Source organism: Harmonia axyridis, chromosome 7 (genome assembly GCF_914767665.1).
Source record: "Harmonia axyridis chromosome 7, icHarAxyr1.1, whole genome shotgun sequence".
Taxonomy (NCBI): Eukaryota; Metazoa; Arthropoda; class Insecta; order Coleoptera; family Coccinellidae; genus Harmonia; species Harmonia axyridis.
In genome coordinates, this window is record NC_059507.1 from 8,800,311 (window position 1) to 8,819,309 (window position 18,999).

The 18,999-nt window shown below is 33.7% G+C and overlaps 3 protein-coding genes across 5 annotated transcripts; all 3 read left to right on the forward strand.

Moving 5' to 3' along the window:
- Positions 1 to 935: 935 nt before the first annotated feature.
- LOC123684086 (perlucin-like) lies at positions 936 to 5,782 on the forward strand. 2 transcript variants are annotated; one of them, XM_045623206.1, is made up of 5 exons: positions 936 to 1,078; positions 2,500 to 2,640; positions 2,694 to 2,797; positions 3,340 to 3,448; positions 5,532 to 5,782. In XM_045623206.1, the coding sequence occupies exons 1-5, from the start codon at positions 1,021 to 1,023 to the stop codon at positions 5,765 to 5,767; spliced, it is 648 nt and encodes a 215-aa protein (XP_045479162.1). In that variant the 5' UTR covers positions 936 to 1,020; the 3' UTR covers positions 5,768 to 5,782. The 2 variants fall into 2 exon arrangements, with proteins under 2 accessions (XP_045479162.1, XP_045479163.1); XM_045623207.1 differs by having other exon boundaries at positions 936 to 1,075; positions 2,497 to 2,640.
- A 729-nt stretch (positions 5,783 to 6,511) lies between these two features.
- LOC123684085 (perlucin-like) lies at positions 6,512 to 10,244 on the forward strand. 2 transcript variants are annotated; one of them, XM_045623205.1, is made up of 5 exons: positions 6,512 to 6,741; positions 8,402 to 8,545; positions 8,599 to 8,702; positions 9,246 to 9,354; positions 9,994 to 10,244. In XM_045623205.1, the coding sequence occupies exons 1-5, from the start codon at positions 6,657 to 6,659 to the stop codon at positions 10,227 to 10,229; spliced, it is 678 nt and encodes a 225-aa protein (XP_045479161.1). In that variant the 5' UTR covers positions 6,512 to 6,656; the 3' UTR covers positions 10,230 to 10,244. The 2 variants fall into 2 exon arrangements, with proteins under 2 accessions (XP_045479161.1, XP_045479160.1); XM_045623204.1 differs by having other exon boundaries at positions 6,658 to 6,921.
- A 1,995-nt stretch (positions 10,245 to 12,239) lies between these two features.
- Positions 12,240 to 17,968, forward strand: LOC123684087 (lectin subunit alpha-like). The gene is made up of 5 exons (XM_045623208.1): positions 12,240 to 12,347; positions 13,496 to 13,633; positions 13,704 to 13,798; positions 14,540 to 14,648; positions 17,698 to 17,968. Exons 1-5 carry the CDS (start codon positions 12,302 to 12,304, stop codon positions 17,949 to 17,951), a joined length of 642 nt encoding a protein of 213 aa, XP_045479164.1. The 5' UTR covers positions 12,240 to 12,301; the 3' UTR covers positions 17,952 to 17,968.
- Positions 17,969 to 18,999: the final 1,031 nt, after the last annotated feature.

Here is an 18,999-nt window from a genome sequence, read left to right on the forward strand (position 1 = left end):
GCGAATACCAGTCGTCTAGTGTGTGACGTCACGACACTTACACGTACTATGAAATTATTCTTCCAAGCGCAACTTCAAAGTCCCATAACTTTTTCATTTCTAGAGATATTTTAATGATTCTTCCACATTTTTGTTTCATTTTACTTAAATTTTTAGAATTAATCTTTAACAAAAAAATGAAAACTAGTCCATTCCAAAGAAATAATGTGAAATACATTAAAAATTCGAAAATTTATCCTTGTAATCACCCTCAATTCAAAGGATAACCAAGCAGTTATTGACACAATAAATCGATAACTGCTTGGTATCTTTTCTGCATAACTTCACCAAGTTGTCGAACATTTTTAATTTCCAGATCCAAAAGTTGAAGATTTCTGGACATCCTGAACTGTTGTGGGAGAAGAAGGCTCTTTTGTGTGGTTATCAACTGAAAAACCCTCAAACTACACAAATTGGTGTAATGGACAACCAGATAATTCAAGAAAAATTGAGCATTGCTTGGGAATACAAAGAGTTGGAATTGAAAATTATGTATGGAACGACAAATCTTGTGCTGCAGGATTATAATTTAGTTTGCGAAATTTAGCAATGAAGAGTCTAAAAATTTTTCATTTTCCATTTGAAGACTTTATCTAAGATTTCAGTAGGTACATTATGATAACGTATTGGATAGAATTTACATTACTTTCAATTTCAAATCATTCAGAATGTACTTGAAATAAGTGAGAACAATCCCACAGCAGATTTTCGCATATGATCATATTTTTTTATGTTATTTAACATTATTATCAGCACCTATTTCCGGTGCAGAATTCAACAACATCCTTCTGATAAAAGAGGTGATGCGAATTCCAGGGTTCTTCTTGGATGATATTAGAACGAGGGGAAACACATTCAAATTAAACAGATATATATATATATATATATATATATATATATATATATGTAACACATCTTCGATTTGATTATCTCAGTGGACGTGTACATTCCGAGTTAAACGATACTTATTCTTCGTCTAAAATGAAACAAATTGGTTTTAATGTGTTTATTTTAGTTTTATGTGTCTCCTTTAATGGTAGGTTACACTATTTTCTTTATCATGCGTATCATTGAAAATGGACTTTTATAACGAAAATATAATCCAAATCATTATTCAATACTCATATAGGTACCATAAATTATATTAGAAGGATCCCACCACAGGTACGAAAACCTAACCTCCAAACCTTGACAATTCTCCTTTTCCCAACTGGTTGTACATATAATCTGTCACCCATATACCTTACGGTAGATTTATCTAGGTTTGATGAAATTTTTCCACTTCATTTTCTCTGTCCTCATGTTTGCTGCCTCCTTGACAATTTTTTTTTCTTGATCTCTTTCTCGACTATATCCTTCCTCTTCTTGGCTTTGTATCTTCAATAATTCTTCACCATATTTATTTCAAAAAATTTTCCTCCTCCATTTAATGCAAGTATCCTCATTATCCCAGTTGTATCCCTCCTATGAAATGCTCTATTCTCGATTCTACCCAAATTCTTACCTTATCTCTTCATTTCTCCTTCTTTCCAATCTTGTAAGTAACCTTCACTCTTCTCAATGAATGTTTATTCTCTGTGTTGTTTTTCACGTCACACATCCATAGATTGAATCAAGTATCATTGCAGTCATTTACACTATGATTTTCGTAATCTCCTTTATTAAGCCTTTTTAAATGCATTTTCTATTCAGTGAAATATATACAATTTGCTGGTGGCTTTCTCTATTCCCTCTTAAATATCTTCTTCCCCATCAAATTGAAACTTCATCTCATCCTCCTGTTTGTCGTTGATTGCCATAACCTTCAACCCCTATTTATTTCCAAACCATATCTTAACAATACATCATTTAACACATCTACATTTCTTTGTACGCCAAATATTCTTTTCTCTGAGAGTTCCTTTGATTACTTGATTATCTCATTGAAAAAAAAATCAGTGGGGAACTGATTACTCATTTCTGTCTTTATCCTTTTCTTTGTCTTGAACAATTCAAATGATTTTTAAAATAATTCAATTCAGAATATCTATATATGCTAAATAATTGCGTCAACCTAATTTGGTTTGATTACCCTTTTCTGCAATATTCCCTTATTTTCCCTCTTTTCACTGTATCTGAAGGCTTCACTAGATCTATGAACACAAAAGATGATTTCTATCCACTTTTCTTGATATTATGAATTATTTGCTTTGATGTGAATTCATGATCAAGGCTTCCTTTCATTAATCCACTCTGAGCCTTATCCAAAGCCTGAGTCAAGTACAAAAATTATATGCTTGTATCACTGTATTTCTAATTGATATCTTCATACCATCACTCTATTCAGATTATATTTTTCCTAAAAGTGATCCCTAGATTCATGCACCGAGTTGTCAATCTCATATACATGAAATGCTAGTTAATTGATGTTGATGCTTAATTAATTTACTGTATTTTATATCTTTTTTCTTCAACTAGGATTACAAACATTGGGCACTAATGATAAAGCTGGGCCACTATGGGTTCTACAAATGGGAAATAGAGAAAATGCTCCCATGTCCTCTAGAGGATTGGTTATTTCACACAATTCCATCGATTCTGCAAACTCTCAGGTGATGAATGGTAAATCTTCAAGAATAAAAATAACAGGTTATTCTACATTGAAATTATTTCAGATGCAATAATGGAATACGTCAAGAATCAAAATGTTATGAAGAATTCCTTGCTACCTCTGGTTGAACTCAACGGGCATTATTATTATTTCGAGAAATACTTCAAGGTAATTCCTAAGATTCTCAAGTTTCGATTGACTCTAATCTAATGAATCAATCGACAATAATATTAATCTCTCAACAATAGCAAATATTTTTAGCTACTAAATGAACATAATAATTTGTTAAAAAAACTCAGTGACTGTAAAATCCCAACATTTCAGAATTCGTTTGGTTTATCTTTTACACCAATTAAAAAACGATTGTGAATTAAAAACGATGAACGCTATGGATTTCGCAAAGTGGTGTCTGTGTGCTTGCCCGAGAGATGGTGGCGTGGACATTAAATCTCTCTTTGAATCGGCACTGCTTGGGATATAAACTCAATTTTTTTCTGTATTCTTAAGATTTCATATATTATTCGTTATTTTCGTCTGGATTGAGATATTGGAGGTTCAGTGACGATATATTTGTTGTTATTATAAATTGAATAAATAAAGGTTCGTGCATTAATTACACACTGAGCTAAAAATGGCTTGATAATTGTTATTCAGATTTTGCAACATCAACAACAACGGTATTTAATTCATTGTCTATTCCTTCATTGCAGTCCAATTTTATCAAAGCGATGCAATACTGTAGGGAACATGGCATGGATCTGCTCAGCATAGAAACAGGCGTAGAAAACATAGAAATTATTGCCTACTTAAAGAAAAATTGTGAGTATGAAAATTCAACACAAAGGATATATTGTGTAAGACCTGTTTATAAACCTCTTAAGTGTTACCTATTGATCCTTCAGATATAAGCACGAAATATGATATTTTATGATTGCCAAAATAATGTCTGACAGAAATTGAAGAAATTGGCTCTCTTCCTGAAACATTCCAATGGTTTTGGTGGCGTCATCCTAGGATGAAACTTGTCTTGGCATAATGTATATTTTATATTTAATTGCTGATAACCATTTTGATCCCATTGAAAATAAAATACAGAATGGAGAGATGAAAACGTGCATTTTGACAAACATGCACCAAAAATGTTCAAACTTGAAATAACTTGCTTCACGATGAATCAGAAAAAGTTTTATAATCATGTATAATGATTTAATTGAAAAAAATTTATTCAGATGATACAGAGATCATGCTTATTCGGAAAACATCAATATCGTAATTTTTTGACGAGAAGTATATTTGAGAAAGTCGAAGGAGCCAATATTTCAAAGTAATTTTTTCACTGAAGGATCCATTTTTCTTCAATCATTTCTCTACTCTGTATACAGGGTGGCCACTTTTTCAATGGGATTGCATTGGTAACTTTTAAACCACAAGAGTTAGAAGGTCGGTCAAATGTAGAAAAAGTTGCATGCATAGAAGCATTATCAAGCAGTTCAAACAAATCGAAATTATCAGGGCCGGTTATTGAGATATCATAAGAAAAGTAAATTCTGTCATTTTGATTTTTCTTTTTTTCCCACTTTATTTAAAATATTATCAAAAAATGTTACAGGAATTTTTTATTCGACAGCAAATTGTTCTCAATTTGACGTAATCAGATTTCGTATCCAACGTTTCGTGCTCTCTGGGCCACCCTCAACCTCATTTTTTTCAATACGTACCTGTATATTTTATGACACTTTTTGAAATAACTTTCAACGCTGAATTAAACGATATATCATACAATGACATTCAAAGTTGATTTTCAGGTGATTTTGACCCTTACCCAATTTTCTTTGGGTCGGATCTGTAGTGAATGCAATTTATCGAAAACTGCTGTTAATAAAATAGTCAAGAGACGCGAATACAATGATTTTAAATTTGAATACCAAGCCTTGCAAAACTTATATCGTAATGATATCAAAATAAAGTTCGATTCTGTAATTTGTTTCAACGGAACAAATGACAAATCCAACAATAGTGATTTCTCGCGAGAAGATTGAGAATGTATTGGAAGGTATTCAAGAAGACAAAATAAGCAAATGTATAAGAAGTATGGGTTCCAGAACCGTTAAGTGCATTTTACAAACTGGTGGACATTTCGAACACTTACTTCATTCATTTTCATTTACTTTCGAATAATCATTCGATTTTTTTTTGTTTGAATGATAATTCGTTTAATTATTATGAATTGAGATATGTAAATAATTATTACTTGTTTCTTGATTTGATTCTGATATGTTCCATTTAGTTCAAGATGAGTAAGTTGATTTTCTCATCGAAATGTATTGCATGTTGTTAATTAAACTAATGGTACCTAAATGTAGGTAATACAGATCCGACCCAAAGAAAATTGGATAAGGGTCAAAATCACCTGGAAATCAACTTTGAATGATATTGTATGATATATCGTTGAATTCAGCGTTAAAAGTTATTTCGAAAAGTGTCATAAAATATACAGGTCCGTATTGAAAAAAATGAGGTTGAGGGTGGCCCAGAGAGCACGAAAAGTTGGATACGAAATCTGATTACGTCAAATTGAGAACAATTTACTGTCGAATAAAAAATTCCTATAACATTTTTTGATAATATTTGAAATAAAGTGGGAAAAAAAGAAAAATCAAAATGACAGAATTTACTTTTCTTATGATATCTCAATAATCGACCCTGATAATTTCGATTTGTTTGAACTGCTTGATAATGCTTCTATGCATGCAACTTTTTCTCCATTTGACCGACCTTCTAACTCTTATGGTTTAAAAGTTACCAATAAAATCCCATTGAAAAAGTGGCCACCCTGTATGGGTACTCAAATTTCAATTCAAATAATACCATTCGGATCTGATGGATCATTTTTCATTTACAGATCCAAAAGCTGAACATATCTGGACTTCTGGAACTGATATGGGAGAGGAAGGCTCATTTGTGTGGTTGTCAACTGGAAGACCCTTGAACTTCACAAGTTGGTGTAATGGACAACCAGATAATGCAGGAAAAAATGAGCATTGTTTGGAAATACTTAGATTGGGTGTTGAAAATTATGTGTGGAACGACAGATCTTGTCTTAGTGAATATAATTTCATTTGCGAAGTTAAGCAATAAAGAGTAGAAATATTTTGAGAGCCTTTTTCTTCATTCTCCATTTGGATACTTTATCTTCAGATTTCAGTAGATACATTATGATAACGTATTGGATAGAATTTATATCACATTCAAATCACTCAGAATATTTGAAATAAGTTAGTAAATGTCACAGTAGAACTTTTTATATCAAGGTCGTACCTAGCCCAAGTTGTGCCCCTGGGCAGACCCTTTTTGTTTTTCCCTATGGTGACTCAAATTCAAAATTAAATAGTTGTAAATGAAACATTATCTCCAACATTCTCATTTCACTGAGTAATTCTTCAATGGAATAACAATTTGAAAATTATACATCATAATGTAAATATTCATTCGAGTTATAACTTTATTTTTTAAATTGAAAATTGAATACTTCGCTGTCGATACCAGCAACTGACAGTCAAAAGTATAAAGTTTAACTATCGCTATGTATTGTTTGGCTTTAAACTGGAAAACCCTTGATATACACAAGTTGGCCTTCTGGATAATTAGATAATGCATTCGAACAAATTTCATATTGAGATGAATATGTGAGGCAGTAAATGAAAAATTCAAGTTGTTTTAATTCCTCTTGTAAAAAAAATCAACGGAAAGCAAATAGGTTCAAATCTTATCTATGTCCGTTGGATTAATTGCTACTATCAATCATCCTAAGATCCTTGCATATATGCATATCTCAATACTATGATTAGTCGTTATTTATATCAGCCAGATTGTTTACATCTTCTTAAATTCATACTCCATCGTCACCGGTTTTACCAATTCTCAAATTGGGAACCATAATTTAAGGCGTAGAAATGGGGGGTACTGGGGGTAATTACCCCCCCCCCCCAAGATTTTCAAAATATAAAATTTCAGCGGATCTTCGCATATGATCATATGTTTTATGTTGTTCAACATTATAATCAGTATCTATTTCCGGTGCAGAATTCAACAACATCCTTCTGATAAAACAGGTGATGTAAATTCCAGGGGAAACACATTCAAATTAAACAGATATATATATGTAACACATCTTCGATTTGAATATCTTAGTGGACGTGTACATTTCGAGTTAAACGATACTTATTCTTCGTCTGAAATGAAACAAATTGGTTTTCATGTGTTTATTTTAGTTTTATGTTTCTCCTTTAATGGTAGGTTACACTATTTTTTTATCAGGCGTACCATTAAAGATCAACTTCTATAACGAAAATATAATCCAAATCATTATTTAATACTCATATAAATATCATAAATTATATATAGAAGGATCCCCCCACAGGAACGAAAACCTAACCTCCAAACCTTGACAATTCTCCTTTTCCCAACTGGTTGTACATATAATCTGTCACCCATATACCTTACGGTAGATTTATCTTGGTTTGATGAAATTTTTCCTCTTCATTCTCTCCGTCCTCATGTTTGCTGCCTCCTTGATAATTTTTTTGTTTTCTTGATCTCTTTCTCGACTATATCCTTCCTCTTCTTGGCTTTGTATCTTCAATAATTTTTCGCCATATTTATTTCAAAAAATTTTCCTCCTCCATTTAATGCGAGTATCCTCACTATCCCAGTTGTGTCTCTCCTATGAAATGCTCTATTCTCGATTCTACCCCAACTCATATCTTATCTCTTCATTTCTCCTTCTTTCCAATCTTGTAAGTAACCTTCACTCCTCTCAAGAAATGTTTATTCTCCGTGTTGTTTTTCACGTCACACATCCATAGATTGAATAAAGTGTTATTGCAGTCATTAACACTATGATTTTCGTAATCTCCTTTATTAAGCCTTTTTCAATACATTTTCTATTCAGTGAAGTATACAATTTGCTGCTGGCTTTCTCTATTCTCTCCTAAATATCTAGCTCTTGGTTTATATTGTTTTCGATGTTCACGACTAGATATTTAAAATGTTTCACCGTTTCAATTTCTTCCCCATCATTTCGAAACTTCAACACACCCTCCTGTTCGTCGTTGATTGCCATCACTTTCGTCCCCTATTTATTTCCAAACCATATCTCCTCAATACACCATGTAACACATCTACATTTCTTTGTTCGCCAAATATTATTTTCTCTGAGAGTTCCTTCGATTACTTGAAAAAAAATCAGTGAGAAACTGAGTACACATTCCTGTCCTTATCCTTTTCTTTGTCTTGATCAATTCAAATTATTTTTGAAATAATTCAATTCAGAATATCTATTTATGCTAATAATTGCTTCAACCTAATTTGGATTGATTACCCTTTTCTGCAATATTCCCATATTTTCCCTTTTTTCACTGTATCTGAAGGTTTCACTAGATCTATGAACACAAAAGATGATTTCTATCCACTTTTCTTGATATTATGAATTATTTTCTTTGATGTGAATTCATGATCAAGGCTTCCTTTCATTAATCCACTCTGAGCCTTATCCAAAGCCTGAGTCAAGTACAGAAATTATATGCTTGCTTTAGTATCACTCTATCTCTAATTGATATCTTCATACCATCACTCTATTCAAATTATATTTTTCCTAAAAGTGATCCCTAGATTCATGCACCGAGTTGTCAATCTCATATTCATGGAATGCTATTTAATTGATGTTGATGCTTAATTAATTTACTGTATTTTATATCTTTTTTCTTCAACTAGGCATACTAACATTGGGCACTAATGATAAAGCTGGACCACTATGGGTTCTACAAATTGGAAATAGAGAAAATGCTCCCATGTCCTCTAGAGGATTAGTTATTTCACACAATTCCATCGATTCTGCAAACTCTCAGTTGATGAATGGTAAATCTTCAAGATCAAAAATAACAGGTTATTCTACATTGGAATTATTTCAGATGCAATAATGGAATACGTCAAGAATCAAAATGTTATGAAGAATTCCTTGCTACCTCTGGTTGAACTCAACGGGCATTATTATTATTTCGAGAAATACTTCAAGGTAATTCCTAAGATTCTCAAGTTTTGATTGACTATAATATAATGAATCAATCAACAATAATATTAATCTCTCAACAATAGCAAAAATTTTTAGCTACTTAATGAACATAATAATTTGTTGAAAAAACTCAGTGACTGTAAAATCCCAACAATTCATAATTCGTTTGGTTTATCTTTTACACCAATTAAAAAACGATTGTGAATTAAAAACGATGAACGCTATGGATTTCGCAAAGTGGTGTCTGTGTGCTTGCCCGAGAGATGTTGGCGTGGACATTAAATCTCTCTTTGAATCGGCACTGCTTGGGATATAAACTCAATTTTTTCTGTATTCTTAAGTTTCCATATATTATTCGATATTATTGTCTGGATTGAGATATTGGAGGTTCAGTAACGATACATTTGTTGTTATCATAAATTGAATAGAAAAAAGGTTCGTGCATTAATTGAACACTGAGCTAAAAATTGGCTTGATAATTGTTATTCAGATTTTGCAACATCAACAACAACGGTATTCAATTCATTGTCTATTTCTTCATTTCAGTCCAATTATATCAAAGCGATGCAATACTGTAGGGAACATGGCATGGATCTGCTCAGCATAGAAACAGGCGTAGAAAACATAGAAATTATTGCCTACTTAAAGAAAAATTGTGAGTATAAAAATTCAACACAAAGGATATATTGTGTAAGACCTGTTTAAAAACCTTTTAATTGTTACCTACTGATCCTTCAGATATAAGCACGAAATATGATATTTTATGATTGCCAAAATAATGTCTAACAGAAATTGAAGAAATTGGCTCCCTTCCTGAAACATTCCAATGGTTTTGGTGGCGTCATCCTAGGATGAAACTTGTCTTGGCATAATGTATATTTTATATTTGATTGCTGATAACCAGTTCGATCCCATTGAAAATAAAATACAGAATGGCGAGATGAAAACGTGCATTTTGACAAACATGGACCAAAAATGTTTCAACTTGAAATAACTGGCTTCACGATGAATCAGAAGAGGTTTTATAATCATGTATAATTATGTAATTGAAAAAAATTTATTCAGATGATACAGAGATCATGCTTTTTCGGAAATCATCAATATCGTAATTTTTGACGAGAAGTATATTTGAGAAAGTCGAAGGAGCCAATATTTCAAAGTAATTTTTTCACTGAAGGATCCATTTTTCTTTAGTACCTATGCACTTCAGTTGATTCTCTGCTCTGTATATAGGTACTCAAATTTCAATTCAAAAAATACCATTCGGAACTGATGGATCATTTTTCATTTTCAGATCCAAAAGTTGAACGTTTCTGGACTTCTGGAACTGATATGGGAGAGGAAGGCTCATTTGTGTGGTTGTCAACTGGAAGACCCTTGAACTTCACAAGTTGGTGTAATGGACAACCAGATAATGGAGGAAAAAATGAGCATTGCTTGGCAATACAAAGATTGGGTGTTGAAAATTATGTGTGGAACGACAGATCGTGTCTTGATGAATATAATTTCATTTGTGAAGTTAAGCAATAAAGAGTAGAAATATTTTGAGAGCCTATTTCTTCATTCTCCATTTGGATACTTTATCTTCAGATTTCATTAGATACATTATGATAACGTATTGGATAGAATTTATATTACATTCAAATCACTCAGAATATTTGAAATAAGTTAGTAAATGTCACAGTGGAACTTTGTATATCAAGGTCGTACCTAGCCCAAGTTGTGCCCCTGGGCAGACCCTTTTTGTTTTTCCCTATGGTGACTCAAATTCAAAATAAAATAGTTGAAAATGAAACATTATCTCCAACATTCTCATTTCACTGAGTAATTCTTCAATGGAATAACAATTTGAAAATTATACATCATAATGTAAATATTCATTCGAGTTATAACTTTATTTTTGAAATTGAAAATTGAATACTTCGCTGTCGATACCAGCAACTGACAGTCAAAAGTATAAAGTTTAACTATCGCTATGTATATTGTTTGGTTTTAAACTGGAAAACCCTTGATCTACACGAGTTGGCCTTCTGGATAATTAGATAATGCATTCGAACAAATTTCATATTGAGACGAATATGTGAGACAGTAAATGAATAATTCAAGTTGTTTTGATTCCTCTTGTAAAAAAAGTCAACGGAAAGCACATAGGTTCAAATCTTATCTATGTCCGTTGGATTAATTGCTACTATCAATCATCCCAAGATACCAAACTTTTTCGCATATATGCATAAACTCGATACCATGATTGGTCGTTATTTATATCAGCCAGGTTGTTTACATCTTCCTAAATTAATATTATAAAACTTCATCGTCACCAGTTTTCTCAATTCTCAAATTGGGAACAATAATTTAAGGCGTAGAAATGGGGGGGTACTGGGGAAAATTACCCCCCAAGATTTTCAAAATATAAAATTTCAGAAATCTCGAAAAGATGATGAACGAAAATGTCCCCATAAAATAAATAAATAATAATCATTTTACTTCCCTTCGAAATCGACACGTCAGTAAAAAATCGTACCCCTTTACGGTTTATGAGTTTATTATCGCTTTCAAGATGGGTACTTTTATTGCACTACGAGCTCTTCTTTGACCGAGGTTTATTATTTTCCTTTATCTGTCCGCTTTCTCGGTCTCGCCTCTCATCATCTGTGATTTTTGCATTCGTCATCTGTATACACTTACCTGCTGTTTTTGGTTTTTTGTATATTTGTTGAAGACATCGGTTTTGAATTGACTATATCTACAGGGTGTTCCTAAATTGAAGTTACAAATGAAAATTGCAGATTTCTCGGAGCATTAGAAAAAGTGCTGTAACATGAGTCCACAAACGCTTTTTTGGGATAGAGGTGTTAAAGTTCATTGATATCCTAATTTTGAATGCAGGGTAAATTTTTTCTGGGTGTCCGCTTCTCTCCTCCAGAATTATTTTTTCGAGAACCATTGGTAGTTAAGAGAAAATTGAAAAGAAATTCTGGTTTATTACTACACTTTTTGTTTTGTGGTAGTTTTGTCGTATCTGCAATCTATTTTTCGAGAAAAAAATCAAACAGCTCTCTAAGTACCTAATTCTCAGAAAAATCCAAATTATTATAAAGATCTAGTTAGGTAGCTGTCATAAATGAATTAATTATAAGTTTTGGTACATATTTGCCAACTCTGTAGCGAAGATTAATGAAGATTCGATAAACTGGTTAAGCATCACAAAAAGTAGGACTTCAAGAAACACACTGTGTATCAAAAGCAAAGCGTTTGCAGGCTCATGTTTATGGGCCATTTTATTTTTAAAATTATCCAAGGAACCTTTCATTTTCATTCATAACTCCAATTCAGGAACAACCAGTATGAGATAAGAACAATCGAATGGGTATTGAAAAAAAATATTTTGAGTGATTTGGTTCCAACTTCGTTATCAAACCTCTTTTTCTCACATTAAGTATAGATTGAGTAAACAATGTCGTCAAAAAATGTTTTTTCGATTACCCCCCCAAGAAAAAAAAAGATCTACGCCCTTGTGTAATTTTGCAGTATAAATATGAAGATACACATAGCTTAATATAGTAGTACCCGTTAAGAATAATATTCAGATCTCTGATGTGAAAATGTTCAAAACATTCATTTTGGTTTCGTTATTTCTCCATGTCTTCGGTATGTTGTATCCATAATTTTATTCTTGATTTGTGAAAAATAACTATCGCCATTTTTTTCTCGTATCATAGAAAATAATGTAGTGAGAATTAATTCACTGTGTTTTTGTACCAAATTTATGAGAGCTTGTTTACCGAACACACATGGCTCTATCATTTCGACGCAATGCTTAGAATTTCTGAATTTTGAGAGGGGAATAAAGTCAAACAACAAGGTTCCACTAACTGATAACGAATCGTTGGTCGAAATCAAATATGTTCGTCCATCTGGCAGTTCGATAACTCCCGAACGAAAAGAGCTCGGAACTTCAAATTTTCAGGGTAGGTGTGGATCACGAATGATGCAGTTTTGATCCTTAATGGGCATAATGTAACTAGGGGTTTCGTAAATGTAGATCGCGTTAATAGAACCATTGAATATTCATGCATAATATCGAAATTTTACTTCCAACCACAAATTTTCTGAAACATAATTTTATAATTGAGATATTTTGATTCTTTCGGTAGGGTATCATACAAATCGTGCTAGGACTGCACTTCTCATTTCAAAAACATCCTGAAAAATATTTGCCATGAAGTTTATACAGGATGTGCAAACGAAAATGAGGGATTTCTCGGATAAGTCCCAGAAGCATGGGCCGGAAACGATTTGGTTTCGAGATACTGGTATCTCGAAAAAAAAAAAATAATAAACACCTGGGTGTAAATCTACAGGGTGATATTTTTTTGGAACAGTGCCTGTATTTTTCCTTCATATAACTTTTTTTGGTGGATCACTGGTAAATTGAAAAATATCCCTGTAACTTTGAAATATTTATTTCCCATTAATTAATCAGTCATCTATTCCACTGATAAAGTCAACTAGCGAATTTAGTTAAAAAATCTCAAAGTTTCTTATTTTTCGTCTGGACATACGAACACAATTGAATGCTACCAAAAACGCTCAATCACTAAATCTGGCGTATTCCAACTCAAAATTGAAATTTCAAGATGTTTTCTCGAATTGAATTGTCAAAGCAGAAGTTAATGTCAGTTATATTGATATTTGTTTGAAAAAAATTATGAGGGGATGTTGATGAATTATGGAAGTGGAGAAATTCACAGAAAAAGCATGCGTTATCTTTCGAAAATGAGAAATTTTTATTTCAGCTTATAATTCTTCTGGAAGAAACTATACAAATTCGGCCTTGAAGATAGGAGTGAGGGTGGTTACAAAGGATGGTAATTGCAATGGTAGCCAACCAAATTCCAATATATCTTTTCCAAACAGTGGGCAAATATCTGCAGGTGAGCAATAACAAATAATCAGAAGAATATGAAATACTGCAGTAAATTAAATATTTTTTTTTTGTTTTAGGGAAACAGTCGGACTCTCCCAAGAAGATAAAATTTTCTGGCATTCCTTTAGTTGATCTTGGCGGCCATTTTTACTATTTTGAAACATACTTTAAGGTAAGAAAACAAATAAACTGAAACACAAATATATTCTAAAATAAAGAGTAGATTATGGGGATATGCTCAATTTTTTCAACATTGGTTCATTTATAGAGATTTTTTTCGCAAACATTAGATGTTGCTTATGATATTTATATAAAACAAGAAATAACGCACCTTGTTCTATTTACAGAGTCTTTATTTATATCAACAGAAATAACTGTGCTGTGAAAATAGCTCGGAAAATAGGTACTAAATAACACTACAAAGATGGAAATAAAATGAATAACAACGAACTTACACTGGCAACGGTCGAGAGAGAAGAGTGAGAGTATCGTTTAGGATTTCAAAAAGTGCACAGAGCATACATATAATGCGCATGACGCACATAGAATACAATTTTGTGTACTGGGTTACTGGGTATAAATTCCAACAGAGATTATTCACAATAAACCAAAATTTAGTGGAACTCTATAAGGAAATTGATGATGATTAGTCCATCTAGGATTTTGCACTAAAGTGAAGTCGTTCCGAGTTGAAACAAACCGATTCTTTTTGAAAATCAATAATCGATGTTGAAATCTATCCTGCTTTCTTGAATAGTTTGGCAATCTGAAAAATAATTTCATTTATAGGAAGCCACTATATCCTTTATAATTATTATTCTCGATGTAGATCATAATAATTTTTCAAAAATTGCATCCATCCAAAATTCAATTATAATTTCCATCAAAATCAATTATTTTCTCAATCCCATAGGCTAATTTCTTCAAAGCAATGCAATTCTGCAGAGATCGTGGAATGAACCTACTGAGTATTGAATCTGAAGATGAAAATAAAAGAATTTCAGAATATCTTTTAAAACATGGTATGTATTTTTCGTTAATTGAATTCATTCCTCGATATCAGGTCTATACAGGGTGATTCACCGGGATGGCCTATTAGACATTTATGGAAAACTAATCATAATTTTGAGCTGAAAATTTGCATATTGGGGTTTGAGACAATGATCTTTATCCATAAAATATTTTCAGATCTCTACAACTTCCGGTTATACCGGAAACAGACTACTACTTCCTTATTAAAAATGGCACACCCAGTATATTATTACATAATTAGATAGCTTTTTTGATGGCAATTACGGCAATATGCCATATCTTGGGAAAAACTCAACGGTTCATGAGTTATTGGGATTCTTATGAAAAAAATGGTGGCGATGAGGACTCACATTTTTTTTAATATTACCGCAGAAAGAGCTTTTTCCAAAAATTTTTTTTTTTTTAGATTCCGCAAATACTTAGTATTTGCCTCGGTATTTGCAGTAAACTGAACTGGGGGAAACATATAGATAAGACTCTTTCCAGAGCCACGGCGGCTCTGTGGGCATGCAAAAGACTCTTTGAAGTGAAACCGAAAATGGTACTGTGGTTATACACAGCGGTGGTACGCCCTATTGTCACCTATGCATCTCTAGCATGGTGGACAAAAACCGAGGAGGTCACCACACGCATCAGGTTGCAGAAAATGCAAAGGCTGGCGTGTATTGGTGTCACAGGAGCTATGCGCACAGCTCCTACGGCAGCGCTGGAGGTCATACTAGACTTGCCTCCCTTACACCTACATGTGAGGTAATGTAGCCTGCTCGAAGCAATAAGGATCTCCCATAATGAAAAGCTCCTTCCTGGGAACTGGGTTGGACATATGAGGATACTAAATCAACTAGATTCAAACCTCCTCGCAAAACCATCAGATATTATGCCAACCACCTACGATTTTGAAACGCCCTTTTAAACGGTTATAAATGACCGTCATAGTGCAATAAGTTTCATAAATCGTCTGGACAAAAAGTCATCCATATGGTTTACAGATGGATCAAAAACAGAGAAGGGCACCGGCATTGGGATATATGGACCTAGACTGAGGATCTCTAAAGCCCTGGGAAGTGAGCCCTCGATTCTACAGACCGAGATAATGGCTGTTTATGTATGCGCCCAGGAGTGTCTCAAAATGAACCTCAAAAGGGCGCATATCTACATCACCACGGACAGCCAAACCACGCTGAGATCCCTGGAATCGTGCTGTCAGGGGTCTCTGCTGACTTAGGAGTGCCGTAACACCATAAAGCAACTGGCCAGAGGAAATAAGGTGACTCTACTATGGGTACCAGGGCACTGTGGGGTTGAAGGAAATGAGAGAGCGGACGAGCTTGCAAAAAGTGCATCAAGGTTAAGACCTGCTGGACCTGAGCCTTTCTGTGGGATAGGAAAAGACCAATACAAAGCTGCGGTCCAGCTATGGGAGTTGAACAGTAGGACAATCCACTGGACTAACACTCCTAGACTTGCTCAGGCAAAGAAATTCGTGAAGATTTCACCTACTTACACCAGAAAACTCCTGAAGCTGTCACGAGCGGAGCTTCGGGTGATGGTGGGACTGCTGACGGGGCACTGTCGGTACAAACATCATTTGTACCGTATGGGTAAGTCAGCAGACGAGATTAGCAGGCTCTGTGGATCGGAAGTAGAAACGGCTGAACACTTGATATGCAAGTGTCCAGAGCTGGCTGGCCTAAGAACCATTCACATGGGCAAGCCGGTCCTGGATACCAGAGAGGTAATGGCCAAGGCCCCTAGGGAGGTTGTCAATTTTATTAACGGCGTTGACGACCTCCCTGGGTTTCTATGAATGAGTAGGGTAGTGAACAAAAGATCTGCATGGTCGCAGTTCCCGGAAGGCTTACCGAAGCAAAACGACCCCAGTTCAAATAATAATAATAATAATAGTATTATAAGACTGTTTGCGGTTTGGGCTAAAAATGTACACGGTGTTCATAAGAAGATCATGAACTTGGGCAACTCAAATTCATCAAAACTCGAGATTTCATTTTTATATTTTTTATAATTTCAGTCGATTCTACGTACAAAAATAGTGAGGGCTATTTAAGCAAACCCTTTACCTAAAATGAATACTTTAAGAGTTATCGAGGAAAAACTTTAAATGAGAACAAACCGCTATTTATATATGTGTGGAGTAGTCTGCGATTTCCGAAAAACACAGAAAGAAACTAAAATTCGATGGTTTCATAACTAGATTTGACATATCAAGAATTGTAATGAATTATTCGTAATTGAAAATTGTATTGGTTTATGGATTTCTCAACAATACCAACGAAAAATTAATTAAAATTCATGAAATGTAAAATTAAGTTATCCAAACATCGAATTTTAGTTTCTTTCTGTGTTTTCCGGAAGTAACAGACAGTTATTAACACAGTTATAAATAGAGGTTTTTCCTCATTTGAAGTTCTTCCCCGATAACTCTTGAAGTATTCATTTTTAGGTATAGGGTTTGCTCAAGTAACCCCCACTATTTTTGTACGTAAAATCGACTGAAATAATAAAAAATATAGGTTCTAATTTGAAAATCTTGAGTTTTGATGAATTTGAGTTGTCCAAGTTCATGATCCTCTTATAAACACCCGGTACATTTTTGGCCGAAACAAAAACAGTCCAAAAAAATTTTTTGGAAAAAGCCATTTCTGCGGTGATATCAAAAAAAATGTGAGTCCTCATCGCCACCATTTTTTTCATAAGAATCCCAATAACTCATGAATCGTTGAGTTTTTCCCAAGGTATGGCATAATGCCGTAATTGCCATCAAAAAAGCTATCTAATGATGTAATAATATACTGAGTGTGCCATTTGAAATAAGCAAGTAGTAGTCTGTTTCCGGTATAACCGGGAGTTGTAGAGATCTGAAAATATTAGAAAGAAAGCTCATTGTCTCAAACCCCAATATGCAAATTTTCAGCTCAAAATTATGATTAGTTTTCCATAAACGTCTAATAGGCCATCCCGGTGAATCACCCTGTATTTTCAGTATGTATATCTTAAAATAACTACATTCCAAATTTTTAGCAAATGGAATTGAGGAATTCTGGACATCTGGAACAGATTTAGGAGAAGAAGGGAAATTTGTGTGGTTATCCACTGGAAAATATTTTACTTTCACCTACTGGAGTTATCCTCAACCAGATAATGCCGGAAAGCTAGGAGAAGATTGTGTGGAAATTTGGAAGCTACCAGATAGATGGGCTTGGAATGACAATAAGTGTACAATCGAATTTCATTTTATTTGTGAGATGAAAGAATGTACTGACTTCTGCTCATAATAAATCATGAATTCGAACAGGGTTTATATTGTGACATGTGGAGTGGAAAAAAGTAATCAATCTCTTCGGAATCGAAACTGTGGCGCGACATACTTGCACAACGCGTAACTCACTAACTCACTAGGGCATTGAGAGGGTGATGGAAAGGAAAAATGAGCAAACTTTAACCGAAGAATTTCGTATTATCATAGTATAAGGAAAGGATAGTAAGCCAACCGCCGTTTGACGGCAAGGAAATAGTCACCAGGGGTCGCAACTGTAGTTGGATTTGGAGAAGTAACTCGATGATAGATAGCGCTGAATCATGAGCTATAGATGGCGCAGAAATAATACGATAATTCATTCAGTGGCCTGGTTGAAAAAGGGTCGCATGACATTGCCAACAATTTTTATGTTACTATTAAGTTATCACAAATACACGCCACTGGTGTAAATGCTTATTACAGAGCAGAAAAATATCAAAATATAGAAATCTTCTGACCACTCTTTTTCAAATATTTTAGTTCTTCAAAATAATACCGATTTTTCAGAGGGCTCCACTTTACGGACCACTTTTTGACAGTAAAATTCGAGTAAAACGTGAGTACAACTAGATGGCGCTCAATATCAACAAAATCGAAAAAAGCACTACACTGGCTTACTATCCTCTGCTTATACTATGGTATTATCAAATCGAGGTGACAAAATATTGAACGGTGCGAGAATAATAATAATAAAGATCTATGACTTATGTCGTTAGCGGTCGATTTCGAAAATTCATTGAAAAAATAATAATAATTATAAGAATAAAGGTCTTAAGTCCTAGAAACATATATACGAATACCGATCTCCATCTATCGGGTATTTGCGGAACTCATGTTCCCCATTCTTTCACTTAGGGGCATCCTTCCGCTGATTGCAACCCCCATCTATCGGTCTATTTCAAAGTGCCTAGAATTGCAGAATTCCTTAGAAATTAGAATTTAGTGCGGCCACAAACTACCATACACATTTAAGGAAGGAATCTTGTTTGAAAAGGTCAACGAAAAAACAGAGACATTTTACCATG